At 50.9% G+C, this 18,725-nt stretch overlaps 1 protein-coding gene across 20 annotated transcripts in view; it reads right to left on the reverse strand.

Annotated features, from left to right (window-relative positions):
• PTPRS (protein tyrosine phosphatase receptor type S) overlaps positions 1-18,725 on the reverse strand; it is a 162,751-nt gene that overhangs the window by 12,306 nt on the left and 131,720 nt on the right. For 5 of the 20 annotated variants that reach the window (XM_074851670.1, XM_074851671.1, XM_074851683.1 and 2 more), the window contains 11 exons: positions 17,390-17,980; positions 16,620-16,720; positions 15,836-16,089; positions 15,335-15,428; positions 14,915-15,130; positions 13,006-13,163; positions 11,974-11,985; positions 10,092-10,204; positions 7,695-7,742; positions 3,403-3,500; positions 548-671 (listed from right to left, as the gene is read on the reverse strand). In XM_074851670.1, coding sequence (XP_074707771.1) covers positions 548-671; positions 3,403-3,500; positions 7,695-7,742; positions 10,092-10,204; positions 11,974-11,985; positions 13,006-13,163; positions 14,915-15,130; positions 15,335-15,428; positions 15,836-16,089; positions 16,620-16,720; positions 17,390-17,980 — 1,809 coding nt within the window. The remainder of the gene's footprint in view (positions 1-547; positions 672-3,402; positions 3,501-7,694; positions 7,743-10,091; positions 10,205-11,973; positions 11,986-13,005; positions 13,164-14,914; positions 15,131-15,334; positions 15,429-15,835; positions 16,090-16,619; positions 16,721-17,389; positions 17,981-18,725) is intronic. The other 15 variants (XM_074851676.1, XM_074851672.1, XM_074851681.1 and 12 more) reach the window with 12 other exon arrangements.

The following is an 18,725-nucleotide window of genomic DNA, read 5'->3' on the forward strand; positions in this document are numbered from 1 at the left end:
AAGAGGCTCAGGAAGCAATTTATGACCTACCAGGCTAACACTAACCCCTTCTTATTCTTACCCTTTTAGGGGCCAGGACTGCAGCAGGAGCTGCATATCAAGTAATCTTTATGCCTGTACAACTCAGCAGCCACATCTTTGCTATGTTGCTGACACGTCTGTACAATCAGCCCTGTGCTTACTTCTCATTCAACCACTGTACAGATACACTCCACACCCATTGCCACCCACTGCCCTGTTCCTGCTCCCTCTAAAGCACTATGTGGTCTGAATTCTTCCCGTTAGTCAGAAACGTATCGAGCATGGATCTCCAAGTTAAGGGAAGACAGTTTCTTGATAAACCAGCCCTTGAAATAAAGAGATTGCAGCTCCAGGGAATATGTCAGTCACCAGAATTTAACAAATGCCTGGTTTACAGAGGTATCTCCTGCTTGCTAAACTCCCAGGGAAATGCTAAGAGAAGAATATAAATAGGGAGGAACGGAAGGGAGAAGAGCACGTGCAGTAGCACCAGCACTAAGGTGTAGGAGCAGAGATGCTACAGTACCTTCGATGGGCAGCAGGATGACGCGCGAGTGGTCGTAGGCGATCACGTTTGCGTAACGGTTTTTGGGCTTGTTCACTTCGAGGTTGGAGTGCTCCCAGGTGAACTGCTGGCCAGGGTCGATGGACTGGAGGAATTGGGAAAGAAAACGGAAGAGTCAGGGAGAGGAAAAGCAGCAGATCGAGCTCCGAATACCTTGTTCCACGTGGGACAGATCCTGGCTCTGACGATCTAGGTGAGGAACGCAGCGTTCGCCGTTTGCTCCCTCAAGAACTGATCTTTGCTGTGAGAAGCCGCAGCCCAACGGCACAGCGTGCTCCCATCCCACCTCCCTCAGCCCCCAGCGCGGTACCTGAGATAATTCCCCCTCTGGCACGATGCAGTGCAACCCAGTGGCAAAAGCATCAGTGCCATGTCAGGCTGCAATAGAGGCCCTGGATCGTACTTCGGCTGAGGCTGCGCTGGGTTAGGTACAGCCCCGCGCTCCCAACACTGACAAACGGCCGGCAATTGGGAGGGAACAACAGGAACAATCACGTCAGGATGTATTTATGAAATGATGAAGAGGCTAAATCTGTGCATGGTTAAACTAAACAACGATTAAGAGGGCATAAATATACCAGTGTCTTGGTGAGCACTAATACCTGGGGAAGAAGATATTTAAGGTTGGACAAGGTTTATAACCATGTGTGCAAGCAGGACACGAAACACCAGGAGAAAGCTTGCTGTTGTGGGATGCAGGAGGGGACTGGGCTTCTCCACGAAGAGCAGAGATGGCACGACTTGGGACCACAAAGACTCCGTGCTGACGGTCTCCCAGGTGCAAAGGGGGAGAAAGCCCCATGGGAGTCTGGCAGGGGCAGGCACCTGCCTACTCTACAGGGCAGGACAAGTGCATCTCCCTGGACAGAGAAGGGGTAAGGACCTTGGCCCTAAGAAACTGAATCAACATGGCTTTTTCCTAGAAGGGATGAAGGAGTCAACAATGCAATGCACTGGAGAGAAAAATCCTCTTTGCCTGTCCTGGTGATTTATGCCAGGTTTGGTGGTTGCTTTTTGTTTTTTTTTTTTTTTCTAAAGTCCAGCTGTCCCAGATATGGAAATTAGGTTAATTACGTTTACCTCTAAATCCTCAGCCAGAGAATTAAATAAAACAAGGGCTTAATTCCTTCATCATTTTGCAGAGCCCTAGGGGTTTGCCTCAATTGGAGGCTTGGCAGGAGCGTGCTGAGTTGTTTCCCACTGCTCCCTCTCCCTGCCCGACCCTCCTGGCCGGGGGGGGGACACAAGGTCCCGCAGACGCCTGCCTGGATTTGGCCCTTTGTGCTCGCAGGGGTCAGCCCTTACCAGGCCCCTGCTCCCGCTGCCCTCCCCTGCCCATGCTGACCCCAGAGCCCCCGGGGCAGAGCTCAGCGCCAGGGCTACAAAACCACCCGACACCAACGTCCTCTTGTGCTCTCGCTGCGGAGCATTTCTAACTAATGGGTATTTATACTGTTGTAATGTGTCTGTTTGCTCTCTATCCCTCTAATCTCGCCTCGCATTCATTTCATTAGTGATGTTTGTTTAGCTCTGGCTCTCCCACTAGAGGAGGTTGTGCTGGAACGAAGCCAGGGCACTTGGGATATTGCATTATGCAAATCAGTCTTTGAAATCTGGATAGAGCAGATTAACAGGCTGCTGCTCCCCCCACACCCCAACGTGGGGTGAAAGACCCCAGCAGAGCAAATGTGCCTTCTCCAACGCGCAAACCCCCCCTCCGTGGGTGCGGAGCTGGGAGTACAGAGCTGCTTCACGCATGCCGATGTTTGCAAGCCAGACCGGGGAGAAGACATCCCAGAACCAGCCCTTTGTTCAGAAAATACCCCCCAGCTCTCTGCCTGCGAACAGCACTAGGCAGCCTAGACTGGTTATTAGTCTAAAAATATCGGGGTATGTTATGTCTTTGAACAACAACAAAAAAAAAAATTCAGTCCTGTGTTCAGCCTGCAAGGAAAGCAGCCCGCACACCGCCAGCGCCAGCTGTCGCACGGGGATTTGTCGGGTGCTGATGCAGCCGCGACACCGCGAGCGGGTTTGGGCACGCGCACAGCCCTTCCCCTCTGCTGACACAGATGCCACCCTACGCAGTGGCACTGGGCACCTGGGGGCTGACATGCTCTTCCCCTTCCCCCCTCAGTCTGCCCTGGGACTGGCCCAACCCCTCAGCCCCGGCAAGGTGGGAGTTGTACAGTCTGGGGGAGGAATTTGAAATGCAAGTGCAGCAGCCACAGCTGGTTGCCTGCAGGAGCCTCTTTCAGTGACCAAACATTAGCAGGAAGGAGAAAAAATGAGCACAAAACCCCCAGACAAGACAAGAAAGACACAAATCATCCTGTTTTTCTCAGCGTTAGCTCCATGGCTGCTGATCATGTCAGCTCTGGAGGACTTACTGTTCATTTTGTTTAACTTCAGCTATCTAAAACTGGGTATCACGCTTCTTGGCTTGGTCCCCTCCATGTTCAGCAACAAGACACAGGCACCCCTAAGGACAACTCCCCATCCGTCTGTCTGGCAGACATCTTCCAGAAACATATTCCCCTCCATGAAGGGAGCTCAAACCCTGCCCCAAATCCCCACTCTTTGGACAGAAATGCCTCACGGAACAAGCCTCTTTTTTATGACCTGGAACTGAACCTAGCAAGGCACTGAGCAAGTACTTTATTTTCTATATTTAATTTTCTATACATAAATCTCTTTTTTATTTCAACTAACCAGATCCTTAAAACAAAGCTACATTTATTTGGATGAGGGCCTGGCTGAATTTCCTAATTCCCTGGCTCTGCAAACCCATGCACAGCACTCACTCTCGCTCATACCTCATACTCTTGGGACAATTTCAGGTTATCATTAGCTTTGAGATGCTCTGTGTGTTCAGCCAGCTCGGAAACGGGGATTGGTGGGTGGCTGAGCATACCTAAAAGACAAGACAGCAGGAAAAGAATCTCATTTAATAATAACTAAAATTCACAACCATTGCGCATTTTATAAGAAAGAAGAAACAAGAAAAGAAAAAAAATTACAATGTAAGATCTGCAATGAAAGTAGGGAGGTTAGAAGAGAAGAATTCAGGGCTCGAAATTGTGTCCTTGGAATTAAAAAATAAAAATCAAGGAAATAAAAAACAAACAGTAAAATGAGAGTGTTCCCGTGATGGCCCCATTTTCAATGTGTAAATCAGAGCAAAACAAAAAGGAAAATCCAAAGAGCAGATGCATGTTAGCAATTCCAATAGTGGACTTAAAATGAGCAAACGCTGCCAGAGGAACCTACGCAGCAAATGTTACAGCACCCGCAATGATCATAAACAAACTCCAACACAAAAGAAGGGAAGGGGCAGGGATCCAGCCAACCATGGTGATGTGGGGCAGGGAAAGGGAATGCAGATGTGGGGAAGCAGGGGAGGCTTTTCAGGAATTGTCCTTTGCACAACATTGGCTCTGAAAGCTTCTTGGTGAGCTCATGGATGCAGCGGTTTAACCTTCACCGCTCCAGGAGTGCAACCAGGTATGGAAGTGTCAAGCACTGGCTCCTCTTCCTGCTAACGGCCAGTGGATGATGTTCCTGCTAGAGCACAGCCCGCAGACACCAGCACTGCGCTGCCCTCGCCCTCCCTTTCCCACCTACGGGGCAGGCGGGTACCAACCCCGTTGCAGCCTCTGCTGGGGAGGTCGTTCCCTTTGTGATGGAGAGGCAAAAGATCCTCTTGCCCCTTCTCAGTCTGGGGGATGGGAAACAATTTGCTGGGGAGACCGATGCCTCGTGGCCCTGGTTCACCCGCTGCCCCTGCAATTCTCACCAACACTTAAGTTGTGCTCGTACTGAGGCCAACAGAACTGCCAGGGCACAGACTCGATCTTCTCTGAGCTGTGCTGGCAGTGGGAGGGCCACGCTGCCCCAGACTGGTCAGACTGAAGGCACATCTTGGCCACGAACGGGGCTGAGCAGCGAAGGCAGACTCAGTGTTCAGTCTCCAGCGTGATTTGTACATCCTGCTCCGAGAGGGGCAGCTGGAGCTCCGGAGGAGCAGCGATCCTTCCCACCTATCACCTCAAATAGCTACGCCACAAATCAAGGTGGAAAAGCGCTCCGTGCTTTGCTCATCTGCATTGGATTATGTTTTTCCAAAGGCTTCCCGTGCTGTCTGCCAGCCGACCCCGCTACGGATGACAGCGGCCAGGCGAGGACAGCAGCATGCCAAGAAGCCCTGGGCAGTGCCCCCAATGAGAAGGACAGGAGTGGAGAAGAGATGGAAGCCAGGGAGAATTTCGAGCCCCGTGGGTGTTGGTGTGTGACAAAGCAGCGGCGGTGGCAGCAGCATGGTCAGATACTCCGAAAACTCAGCACAGAGATGGCAAAGCAAGCATGACATCCTCAGTTTTACAGTGACTTCTAGAGAGATGCTGCCTCCCCCAGGCCTGGGGACAGGACGAGTCTGCCACAGAGTGGGGATTTGAGCCACCACTTCAACAGGTTTCTCCTAAGCTAACTAGACATCTATTTTCAGCACAAGGAAGTCTGGCTGAAAATAGAAGCGGGGCGGGGAATAGACCAAAAAAAGCTCACAAAAATAACCCTGAAGTATTCCGGAGGCTGCACTGGCTCTGTTCTACTGTGCTGAGGACCAGGGCAGAAAGTCTCTCCCAGCTCATGGAGGAGAAGCTTCTTGTTAATCTTTTGCTGTCCCATAGCCCATTGCACCTGGAGAAGGATTTCTCCTTTGCTTCCCACCCCGGACTGGAAGGTGGCTGCTGTCCACCCCAGCAATGGATGCAGACTGGGGGTGCTGGGAGGAACTGGTCCTCTCTCTGCCTGTGTGGGACGGGAAGGCCACGCTGGCTGAGATGCCAGAGATCAGAGACCAAACCAAGTTAATGTTATAAACACTCTTCTCAGTGTCTGTCCTTCTGCCTCTGAAAGCAAGGGCTGGAGAGGGCAGCAAACGTACCTTCAGCTGTAGCATTAGAGCAAAGCCAAACCCTACTCAGAACAACTTCTGACAACTCAATAAACCATCTCCAGATCTCTGTGGGTCACCCCCTCACTGACTTCTTCCCCCCTGGGCTGGGAGGCAGCCGGGCAGCTCTCGGCCCAGCTGCTACCACCCGACTCTGCTGCAAAAAGCCAGAGATTATTTGCTGAAGCGTGCTTAGAAACAGTGCTGTAAATGAAATCCCAAATGATGAACACATAGGTTAAAAGGAAAAACAACCACAATCAGAAAACCTAGTAATGACAAGCAAGCAAGCAAAACACCCCCAGATTCTCTTTGGCTTAGAAGTCATGGAGCAGTACGTGTCGCTCTCTCTGAGCGAGCGGGCTGCATGGCAAAGGCCCACTGTGACAATCTGGAACGAGAAGTCACATTCCCCTTGAAGGCATTTCACAAGTTTCCTTCATAAAAGCTCCAAGAAAAATCCTCAGCGTGACTGGCTCCTGAAAACCAGCTCTGTCTCTTTGCTGGGGAACATCCTGCCCCCACCTCCAACCCGCTGTAAACAGACACTGGCTGAGAGCACATGGGAACTTGCCCTGTTTTGCTGCTGTTAAAGACACAAATCTCCTTGTCGGATCAATTTCTAGGGCTCTTTATAATAAAAGAAGAATGGAAACCTCTGCAGTGATAAACATTTTCCTGGTCAAAATGCCAAGTGCATGGGGGTTCCCATTAAGATCCAGGAGGAGTTTGATATGAAATGAGCCAGGAGTGGCACTTCCCAGTGGCATCAGCCAGCACTGCTGCGTCAGCTGCAGCAGCGTCTCTTTTGTCTAAAAAAGAGATACTGAATTAAAGCAGACAAGAGGGCAAATGGCTCAAAGGTTCCTCTGCTCAGTGGCCTCCTGGCTACCTGCGGGGCTGCCCCCCAGGGAAACCTCCTCAGCGGGGAGGGTGGCAGAGGGAGTGCTGCTGTGGGCCCAGGTTCAGCCAAGGATCAGTGCGGCTTGAAAAAACACAGAAAACCCCTCTGTTACAATAAGGGGGTTGAGGGGAGGTGGCAGGTGGGCTGGAACAGTATTGACAGGAGTATTCAATACCAAAAAGACCAATATTTGGATTAAACTATTCTGAAAAATGTCCCAGCCCTCACATCTCTGAGCACAAGCAGCATCTGTGATTCTTCATATTTGTCAGCTGAAACCTCACATCTACTTCCCTGCCCAGCATTGGGGGGGTAAAAAAAAAAAATCAAACCCAAAACCCACCCAGCAAAGCTGGGATCTTGGCTTCTAATGGGGATGAAGTCTTTTAGAGCCAGTCTCATCTAACATTTCAATCACTTGAATCTCTCTAATCTTATCACAAAAGACTTGATTCTCTGTGCACCAGCCAACTCGCCAGAAACGTCACCCTAACATCTGTTACATGGGCCAGAGCCCATTTATCCTTGCAAAATCACCACGACTGGATGACACTCTGCATGAAACCCAGGGGGTGTGGAGACCATGGAGAGGCCTCTGGTCTTTGTGCTCCTGGAACAAGTTGATGCCAAGGAACAGACACCTGCCACAGATGGGAAACGGCCCTTTTCCTCGCCTGACACGAGAAGGTGCCTGCGTGGCTCTCCAGGGCGAGGGGATCGTCAGCTGCAGCTCTGGTTTTCTCTTTCCCCACGTTAGGAAGCAACGGACACAAAAGCACAGGCACACACACACGCACAACGCTCACACACCGGTGCACAGAAGATCGCTTTCTGCCCGTGAACAAGTACGAGGGACATTTAGCCAAGCTTCAGAAATGAAACACCTTCGACAATGGGGAGAAAAGGAAGCCTTGAAACCCAGGTCTTTCTCCTGGGACAGCAAAAGAGACACAGAAGGACAGACAGTGTCCCACACTGCTACCAGGGGCTCTATTCTGCCGCTGCTGCTACTACCCTTGTCTTGCAAAAGGCCTGTTATTTGATACTGTAAAACTGGAAGCGCAGTTCAGACAAACAGATGGCACAGAAAAGGGATGAGACGGGCAAACACTGCAGGAATACATAGAATTCAGCAAAAAAACCAAAACAGGAACAAAACAGAATTGGAAAGGAAAGCCACAGAAGAGGAAAAAAATAATAATGGGGGGGGAAAATGAAACCAACAGGAACAAAAACACACAGGAACTAACTTTCAAAGTCAAACTCAGGGTCACTGAGAGGGCTGCTCAGACCAGAATCTGCAGAAAACAGTAAAAAATAAATAAATAAAATATACACTTTTTTAAAAATTTCATGCTAATAAAAAAACAAAAGCAACATAAATCTAAAGAGGAAAAGAAAGTTATTTTTTGTGCTGATTAGGCTAGGACAGGGTATCTAAGATGTCCTATGCTTTCCCCTCTCTGAGCTGCACAGATGCTCGCACACACGCCCATTCCCACGTCCCCCCACTGTTTTGTTGCTGGGGACACGATAGAAACTCCCTGCTTGCTGGACTCTGGGTCATCTGGCTGGAGAAGAGCCTACAGGCCCTCTTCTAAACCACAACAGATTTAATTCAAATGACTGTAATTCAGACAGCACCTACAGAGTCTTCCCCTGCAAACTGCACCACAGTCTCTCCATCATCACCAACACACTCCCAAGCTCTGATTTTCCATCCATTTCCATTTTCACCCGTTTGCAAAATTCTGCGGGAGGCAGGTGACCAACTCTCCCAAATCCTTTAAAACCTTTTACTGCTTTACAAACTATATACCAGAATAAACTAGCTAGTTAAACTCTTTGGCTAGATGAACTTATAAAGAAAAGATGGCAGCATCTTTCTAAAGTTAGACCGGACAAAGCCAGGCAGTCTTTTAAGATCTGCAGGCCTTTGCCTAGCAGAGCCTTAATGGCAGGTTTGCATGTTTTAGCTGCCTTTTACAGCCTCTTAGACCAAGAATGCAGAGGCAGAGCATGACCAAAACAGCAGGGTCAACAGAAGACAGACTCACTCATCTATCGATCACGTTAACTGAAGCTCACAAGCGCCCTTAGCTGACTCTGCTATCCTGTGGGGACAGGGAGAAATATCCAGTAAGGCAAACACATGAACCAGCACTTCCAGCTGCTTCTTAGCACCCAGGCTAAGCTGGATGGCCACAATCTTTTATCTTTATTTCTATCTCAGCATAGGTTTCACATGGGGGAGTGCAGCTCGTCCTGTTGGGTCTCACACCACCACCTGGAGCACCCAGAAGCCAACCAGAACTCTCCCAAGGGGAGCTCCTGTTTGCACCCAGTATGTAACACTGAGCACAGACAATGCTGAGCTGCAGCTGGGGACACTCAGAAGATCTCAAACACCTTCAGACTCTCCTGCAAGAGCACTGCTAAGTAAGGGCTGATTTAGGGACCTAACTGCTGCTGAACTGCTCTGCATTCAGTCCCTGTGTGCTGATTTGAACCTGCACCCACCCCTCAGCTGAGACTCAAATGTTCCTAAGCTTGGGCTGATACCAACAGGTTGTTTCTAACTCTTTTTGATAAGAAGCCCTCAGCTCAGTGCTGCCTTTGTGCTTCTCCAAAGATCCCTGTCCTCTGGGTACCTACTGACTTGCCAACCTCATCCTAAGTAAACTCAGACAACGCTAAGGACAGGACTGGGATGGGAAGGGGAAACAGGAGCTGCAGAAACATTACTAACAAGCACAAAACAGCAAAAAAATACAAACAAACTGAAAACAACAGCCAGCCCCCAAAAAGCACAATAAATTCCCTTCCAAATCCTCAAGCACCAGGAACTCGGAGGCAGAGGCGTGTACCAGTGCGCAGGCACTGCTCAGCATCCCCAAGTGTCCGTCTGCGTGAGGACGTGCCCTGGCCGTGTCAGGGGTGACTTGCAGAGGTGCCATGCAGGCAGCTTCGACATGCATGTACATGGGGACACATGTGTACAGGAAGGAGGGTGCAGCGAGCCTCTCTGCCCGGGGGTTAAGTGCAGTTACTCGCTTGCTCAGCAGCTGGTCGCAGCGACTGCGCCCGCGCTAAGCGAGGAGACGCTGCCTCATCTGCGCAAAGCAACCAGCTGCCTTTCTCTCTCTCCACACAACCCCGGGGCAGGCCTGGCTCCTACCGGGAGTGTTTTGGCACGTAGGCAGAAAGCGCCCGTTGCAGATGTGGCGGGAGCAGCGCGTGCTGGGCAGCCTGCCACGCTTCATCTCCACCACGCCTGGGGATCTCCCAGGGCGAGGCACGGGGCTGCACGGCAGCATCGGTGGTCCGGCAAGCTCGGCGCGGCCACGGCACTCGCAGCTGTGTATTTAGCCCAGAACGCACCAATTTAGCTGGGTATCCAGGAAAGCCCTTCCTCCTGCCTTGCTAGCACTGGGTAGAGCCTGGGCAAGGCCCGTGGGGTTCCCAGCAAAGGTTTCTTTCAGCTTAGCATAGACAAAGCTTGAGGTTCCTCGGCTGCGTCCTAGGCCAGGCCTGGGTCTCAAAGGCAGCACTGCAGCAGCCTTCACGCAGGCACAAAGGGGCTAAGGAAGGGGCAGTTGCTCTGCTCCTGCCTTCCCGGTGAGAAAGGCTGGTTAGCAGCCGGTTACCTGGGGTCTGGAAGTTGATGCGCCTCATTTCCACAGGGTCCTTAGGGTGGTGAGGGGTGATTTCAGCGTTGTTCAGGAGGCATTTTGTCCGTGGCTCTGAATCTTTCCGTTTGCTTTATAAAACAAACAAACAAAAACCAAAAACAAGAAGACAAAGCAGCTTAGCTCATGGGCCTTTTAGTCTTTTCAGCTACTTGGGCCGTGTTCACACCTGAGCATAGTTCCCACTGAAATCAGGGCCAGATGCAGCCAAAGATTGACGTTACATAAAATGCATCAGAAAAGGGATGGGGTTTGGAAGGTTTTGTCAGTGCTGTATTTGATGGGTTTACAATGGCCCAGCAGCCCCTCAGCAGCTTCCTGACGAGTTTGGAAGTTCCCCCTTCTCCTAGCAGAAGTACACACAGGCTCAAGGAGCAGGTGAGGTGCTGTAAACTCACACCTCAGCCTCTCTGCACAGACAAGCCTCCACTGAATTGTGCAGACCTCTGCAAGCAGAAACCTTCCAATTCTGGCCAAGCCATTTTCAGCCTGAAAGAACCAGAGCCAACATAATCATTTGGAAAAGTACAGAATCTCCTGGCCATGACCTTGGACATAAAGTACTGATATTGCTCTGTTGGCTCGTTTAGGAGCTCAGTGCCTTGCTGCAGAGAAGTCAGAGCAGTGGTTTTCAACCTTTTTTGATCTGCAGAACCCTAAAAATCTGGGTTCCAAAAACAGTGTAGACACATCCTCTCCCACCACAGCTGTGCCTGCTGAGATCTGTCTCACCTCCTTGCCAGAAGCTGAAGCCCGCTCCAACCTGCCAGCTGAGCTGCGCATATAAGTGCTTCCTAATATATTTTGCTCAAAATGGGTTAGGTTAGCCGAGGTAGTTAAAGTCTTTGCTGACCTGGCTCATTCTCCTTGAGAAGAATTTGGAAGCAAAGCCCAGTGCTGATCTGAAGATGTGATAACCTCTGGCAAGGGAGCAGTGACAAACTGTTTGGAGCAAAACTTCTCCAGCGGGCAGAGAATGTGTACCCACACCCTGAGGCTTGCAAACATTGTCCCAGCTCTTCTAGCAAGATGGCTGTAGAGCTCCTCAACCTCTCCTGCTTGGGTTGTGCAGGAACCTCCAATAATATGCCTGCAGCAATAATGGCAATTACTTAGGCAGAGAGGAGGTTATTCAGTACATTTTTAGCTGTCTCTTAATGTCATTAATAGCTTAGAAGAAGTGGCATGAGCCCTGCCAGCACTGCATGGGGCAGCATTTTAGAATTACACCACTTTGCAGTTTGGGAGTAGTTTATTTTTGCCTCAGTTCTGAAACTGCTGTTAATAGTTCATTGGCTAAACCCATCAGTTACTTCCAGTGAAAGCTCTTCCAGCCTTGGAAATGGTTTGAAGTCTCATTTTTGCAGTCGTAAACGAACTCTGTTAGAAGTCCCTGGGTGATGGGGCAAGAGCAGCTTTTTCAATGGGGTGAGGACAGCTCAGCTGGTGAGATTCTGCTTCTAGTACACCAGTGGCTCAGGGACAGCCTGTATGGAGCAGTCAAACATGGAAAAAACCTGCTTTCACCTCTGACTGCAACACAAATGGGTGTTTCTCTGCTCCATTAACCCAACATTTTATGAGCCGTTTACCGTCACTGCTGCTCAGCTTGAGAAAGGGCCATTATATTTAGGAAGGGACAAGCAGGAAAAAGCTGGGCTTTCTTTGCTTTTTCTGCCCTGATTCAAACATGGTCCTGTGCCAGGCTGACACAGGGTTTCTGTCAGGACAAGTCTAATGGTAGGAACTGTATAACAAAGCCCCATCACCACAGACAGTAAACACAGCCTAACACACAGCAAGAAAGAACCTAAGTAAATGGCAAATCTGGAGCTCTTACCTGTCTGGCTTGCTGTCCAGGAAAGCAGTAAGTGGAGAGAAGACAAGACAAATGTTCAGGTTAGAAAGGACTTGCAGAGGAAAGGGGAAGCATTTGCTCAGCTCTAATCGTGGTAACACAGGTGGAAGTAGGACCAGCAAAGATTACCCATTTAGGTCAGTGCTAATGAACACCAAGAAGGACCACCTGAGTCCCCGACCCAGAGCACTGGTGTGTCCAGCAGCTTCACACATGCTGGGATGCACATAAGCAAACACACCTGTGCAGATGGAAGATGGAGCAGGGTTAAGAGAGCTCCCTCCATCCTGGGTACTAGATGCCCTAGCTAAGGACATCCCTGCATTGGCCATAGCTGCCATCCTGCCCCTTTTCTTTATCCATTTTGCTCAGCATCTGCTCCCTCTCCTACCCTCTTCCACTGCACAGTGTGGCCTGTGTGTGGTCAAGGGGCCCCCGTTCTCATCCACGCACCACGAGCTGCTCAGAAAGCCAAGGAAAAGGGAGAGATTTCCAGGGGTTGCTCTCTCCTGCAGACTCACATTACACCCCTGCTCTCATCTCCCAGCTCCAGCTGCAAACCAGTCTGAGAACAATGGAGGTCTCTGCTGATCCACAGCACAAAGGTGCTTTCTCTGCATCGTCCCCACCGCGCACACACACACACACACAGAGCACAGAAAGGGAGCCCCAGGTTGCGGCTGTGAGCAGCTCCTCTGGAGGAGACAGGCAAGAGACCTGACAAACTCATTGCACACATGCCACAACAGACTGTCTATAGACAAGCACAGCTTTACTGAGAGTGCCGTAGGGTGGACTGTGAAGCAGCAAGTGCCTGCAACCCACTGCTAATCTCTCCTGTGCCAGCCAGACCCTCCCATTTCAGCATCTTGTGTCTCAGGCTCCTCTCTCTGGTGCTGGTGGAAGGATTTGCCCTCAGCTGACAACTACAGGTCCAAGGAGGAAATTCCCTTTAGGGACTAGAGCTGGGGACGTTCAGAATGGTCACAGATCTGGGTAAGAAGCATCTCTTACTTTTTGTAGAGTAGAATGGCAATGACAATGCAGATGATGAACACCACGGCCAGGACGGGCCCGATGACCCAGATCAGCCCTTCCTCTCCATCAATGATCGGCTGTGGATCAGGGTTGTCCAGCTGGATGGGGTCGGAGAACGGACTAGCAGCAAAGGTCTGGAAGACATGAAAGATCGTGGAGCACAGTTCAGAGATGGAATGGGAACTGAAAACAATGGGCAACCATACTGTATGCCACAAGAGAAACTGCTACAGAGGATGTGAGCTCCCTGCAGCACCAACAAAATAATAACAGAGAAAATGCCCCCTTCAACCTATAGAAAAAACTTCTGGCTGTGAGCAACCATATGACAGGCATCCTCCTCGTCCAATGCTCCAGGCAAGACAGACCATTGAAAGATCCCATTCACACGAAGCTGTAGACTGCCTCGTGCCTGTGGCTCACCTAATCTCGTAGCCAGGAAGGCGCTTTTAGAAAACCAGTTGACTATGTCTCTGTTCCACCACATCCCTGAGCCCTCTCCACTGCCACAAACACTTTTTCCAAGCTCTCATGTAACCATCTGGATTTTGACAGTCAGATGGGATTACAAAGAAAGAGGGAAGGGGTTAAAACAAGAATTAACGCTTAGAAACAGTCTGGTCTGGCAACTGAAAAAATCCAACCCTTACAATTAAACATAAATTAATAAAATGCAGTATGTCTCCTCCGCCCCCTCTGCAGTGAGCTGGGCTCTTGAGGAGAATCAGAGGCACATTCAAACCCATCAGAGTTATAACTAATGCACATTGCTTGCTTGTTCTCATGAGTACTACGATCTCCCCACCCCAGGAAGGATGCGTTCCCATCTTACACAGAAACCACACAAACTAAAACGCACAGAGAACTGGCACGGCCTGGTTTGAGTAAAAAGTCCGGGACAGACAAGAACAGGAGATCTGGACTCTGGGTCCTTGAGCTCTATCAGCTCAGCAGGACTGAAATACTGCTGCGTACTTGGGAGCTGCTGTGAATCCAGGCCGTTGTGAGCGAATATGCAGTACCTTGTTCTAAAGCAGAAATTACCACAAGCTGCAGTAATCCGATTGAGAAACCCATTCAGAAGCGTGTCAGCCTAATCCTTTAATATCAAATATACAACAAAATATTTATTTGGGAAAAAACCCTTTGAAAACCCTTAATTTCAAATAGCTCCCTGCTACAACTCCATAGGGGGATTTAAAAACAACAAAGAATTAGACTGCTTCCTATTGTGCATGAGGGAGGAGGCAGGTAAATATTAAAACAGTTGTTTTCACAAAGCCAAACACAGCACCACTGAAATCAGCAGAGGTGTGGAAGTGGTAGAGAGCACAAGTAGTTTTCCATGAAGAAAATCTCCCCTCTCTGCTTGGCGGGGAGCTGAGTGATGACCAGATGTGTGACAAGCAGGATGTCTAGGGTCACTGCTCTAAGGAATAAAAGGACAGCCTTTACAAGAAATTACTCTTTGTAAAGGGGTTTGAACTAGGGATCTCTGAACTCGAGTGTAGTCTTGAGTGGAGAGTTCAGTGCTCCCCATTCTGGACTCAGATCTGGAGCCACAACTGGCAGAACACAGCAGCAGCGCACAACTACTCGTGGCATCAGCCTGTCTGCTTGGAGGAACACGTATGCTGCACGTGGACACAGGCACAAACAGCTCCAAGAGCCACATGCAAAAGCTCCACAGCTGGAATGGAAGGTCTTTACAAAGAAAAAAAAAACCCTCAAGCTCTGGCATCTGGTGGGAGAGAGTTATGGAGAATGCCAGGAGAGCACCAGGGCTCTGGCAGCTCATGAGGGAGCAGCTGCTGTCTCTGGTCGATAATGGGGACAGAGGGGCACAAGCACCTGAAGAGGGCAAGAGAAAGCAGGTAGCACTTACAGCCTCAGGTTCCTGGAGCACTGCCAGGATGAAGATGACATATTTCTGCCCTGGCTCCAGGGCTCTGTTCTCGAAGTTGTCGTAGTGCTTCATGTCCCCCAAGATGAAGTGGGAGGGGAGGGAGCGAAAACGGGCAGCAATGTAGGGCTTGGGGAAGTCCAGCTGTCGGGAGTGACGCAGACTTCGGCGTCGGAGCCTGGCAATGTCCTGAACGAGCTGGAGGAAGCAAAGGAACGCTCTGAGACCTGACGCCTTCAGCACCATCAAGGGAGCAGGAAGGAAGGAGAACCAAACCATCCCACTCAAGCCTGGCCACACCTTAGCTACTCAGAATGTGGAGCACAGATACCCCAAACCACCCTACCCAGGCTCTCCGGTCACCATTACAGCTCCTGCTCTCTCAGTTTCACCCACACTCACCTCCTCCAGGTCCATCTCCTCGGGGCTGCCCAAGGGGTTGAGAAACTGTCCTCCTCGGGACTTCCTTAGAGGCACCACCACAATGTAGTAAGCCCTAAGAGTTGGGAATAATCAGAATAGAAGGAATTAATCTCCTTCAGCAAGCCACAGAAGAGAGTGCACACACTGATGTGGAAGGCCAGGTTTGCCCAAACAGCCCCACTGGCCCAACCCAGCAAAGCCCTTTATTTTTAATTTAGCATGGTTATTGCAGCTCCTGGAACGAGCCTGGATTTAGTGGCAACCCCGTATGACATGTCTCCTTATTTACTCCCTTTGCATTTCTTTGGCATCCCCTGTTAGCTCTGGGAAGTGGCTCCAAAAGGCAAGAGTCAGGCAAGGCTGAAAACGGAGGGAACAGACCCCCTGCCACCACCCTCGCTGTGTGGACTCCAGCCCTCAGGGCTGACCCCCCCCAACATAAACGGAGCATCCCACACCTGCAGTTTAACAGAAACCTACTGGACAGGCACAGAGCTCTTCACGTCTGGGAGAATCACCACCACGTTGCCATCAGCATCAGGCTTGTGGGTCACCTCTGGCTTCTTTGATAACATGTCAGCAGCGGTCCAGGCTGCGACGTTCTGCTGCAAGCCACCCATGCTATTGCCCCGGTTCATGAGAGCGAAGTTGTAGAACGTGCGGGGTTTCAGGTTGGTGATGAGTTTCTTGGTGGTGCGGCCGTCCACATCGACATTCAGCCCGTTGTATTGGATCTGTGGGAGGCCAAGAGGCAGCAAAGTTGTACCATGAGCAAGGCTGATACGGCTCAAGCAACCAAACTCCTTCCGCCCCGCTGCTCTGGTCTGCAGAGAACATGGGGCACTCGGCTCTGCCCTGCTCCACCCAGCTCTGCCAGGGCCGGAGCAAACACAGAGGCAGGAGTCATCTGAGAGGGAAGCTTCCTGTCTCGTGCCCACTGCACAAGAGGGTCCCCAGGCATAAGGCAGATGCAGGACAAAGTCTTGAGACTTCTCTGGGCAGAGAAATTTTTACCCGGGAATGGGAAAATTGTGGTAAATTGCCTAGGGAGGCCATGATTTGGTATGTAACCCAATGATTTGAATGTAACCCAACAGCTCTGATTTTCAACCCATCCCCTTGATCTAGTGCTTAACCATTATGCGGCCATATCTGAGGCAGGAATCCAGAATTCGTGCCTTTTACAACCTCTTGTTCAAACCAACAGAGAAGACTCCCAGGAAACTGGGAAGGAACGCAGTTCTGACTCCTCCATTCCACTTGCCTTGTATGGGGTGGGAGAGTTGTAATTCTCAGGAAACTCCCAGCTCAGAAGGACAGATGTCTTTGTCACCATCTTCACCTTGAAGTTTTTGGGTAAAACTGCTGAGAGAAGAGTGAGGAGGAAGGGGAGAAAGGAGAAGAAAAGGCAGCAGAGGGAAGGATGAGCAAGAAAGAGAAGGAAGAGAATGTCAGGCACTGGCAAAAGGGCCTGCCAGTCTGGGTCTGGCTGCCGCTGCAGGAATGGAAGGGCTTGCTCCCTCCTTCACACTTTGCTTGAGTTTTGCCAAGGTCCATCTCCCAGTGCTCCCTGTCCCCACGCCTAACCCCAGGGAGGGGTGAGGGAGGGTGCGTGGCTTTGCCCACACACTTATGGGTCTGGGTGGCTGCTGCAGGAACGAGGTGCTGGCTTTCTGAGCATGCTCAGGTGAGGAAACCCATCCCAGGTCACGTTTTGAGGTTTTTTGATTTTTCTGTTTTCTTTTGGCTGTTTGCAAAAGCTGAAGAAAATGCTCTTCCCACCTGTATAGCGACTGGCCCCCCACTTCAGGTGCCAGTGAAAGAAGGGTGTCCGGACTTAACTTAGAAGAAAGTGGTAAAAGGGACTTACCTGGCACAAGGCAGAGAGGAGCTGAGGGACTGAGTGTGAAACCAGAGTGCTTTGCATTTACTCACGAGCCTGGCTGAGCCTGGCTTGACCTCTCCAGCTCTCTGCCTCCTGGCACCAGCCCCGGTAACAAGGAGAGAGAGGGAGGAGAAACCGGTAAGTCCTACCTTGATCCAGCTGGAACGTCCGATACTGGACGGTCGGGCTGTACGGCCCAGGGCCTTTACTGGTGTGAGCACGGATTTTAACATCATAGGCGGTGTTGGGTTTGAGGCCGTTGAGGGTGTACGAGTTCTCTGGGGAGGGGGGCAGGTCTTTTTCCAGCGGGTTGCCGGGAGAACCGGCTTCCCGGTAGGCCACGGTGTATTTGACGATGGCTCCATTCCTCTCAGCCAGCACGGGGGGGAGCCAGCCAAACTGGACCGACATGGAAGTGATGTTGCTCGCCTCGAGGATTTGGGGGTAACCCTTGGGGATGTCTTCAGGGGTGGTGAGTTCCTGCACAGCTTCCTCCCCAAAGCCAGCCCGGCTTTTCACGGCCAGCTTGAAAACATACGTGGCGCCTTTGTGGATGCTGGGAGCGGTGTACTTATCCTCCAGGGCCGAGAACTCCAAGGTAGCCAGGGGGTCGACATCCTTGCGGCCAAACTGGAGCCGGTAGCCCATCACCTGGCCTTCCGCATCCAACGGAGGCTCCCATTTCACCAGAAGAGTGTTCTCCTCCGTTTGGTGCACAGAGAGGATGGGCTTCCCTGGGACTGGGAGAGAAGAGAAACACCTTCAGTCAAACGTGGGACAGGGTGGCTGGTGAGGAGATGCAGAGACTCCGAAGCTGCAGCAACAGGTTCCTCAAATCAGTGGCAAGGTTTCAGCTCGACTCTGCATACTTTAGCGTATCCCCTTGTGAAGCAAGCTGCTGCTACCCACCCACGGTACAGGTGGATGGTCTCTATCAAGTTTAGGAAGTGAGGTGCACTGCCAACGTGTCAGCTGTGAGGTACTGACACATTTCTGGATTTATTTTCTTCCCTTTCCTCAGGATGGAAAGGCACGCACAGCTCCTCCCTTATCGCTGGACCACACACCCTCCCACAGCTGGGAAGAGCAAACTCCGGAGTCCTGACTCCCAGCCTCCTGTCCCAGTCACCTGAGCAGATGCTTCCCAGGGCAGGGAAGAACGAACGCTGGACTCCCCCAAACTCCCTTCCTCTCTCTCTCTCCATTACACAGCACAGCTCATGCAGAAAGAGACTGGAACAGATTGGCTCAGGCTGGGAAGTCCAGAGCAGCTGAAGGTGAAGTAATGAAGGATGGGAAGGGAAGTCTGGGCAGCCCCAGGTCCTGAGCAGCAGGCATGAGGCCAGCGAAGCGAGTCTGGCAGGCATCTGATCACCCAGTTGGGTACAGAAAAAAGGAAGCACACAGAGAGTGGAAAGAGCCCAAAATCTGTGCGAGGCAGAGGATAGGGAGAGCTGCTGCTTACTCTGTGCTGTTTCTCTCCTC

The sequence above is a fragment of the Strix uralensis genome, chromosome 27 (genome assembly GCF_047716275.1).
Source record: "Strix uralensis isolate ZFMK-TIS-50842 chromosome 27, bStrUra1, whole genome shotgun sequence".
Taxonomy (NCBI): Eukaryota; Metazoa; Chordata; class Aves; order Strigiformes; family Strigidae; genus Strix; species Strix uralensis.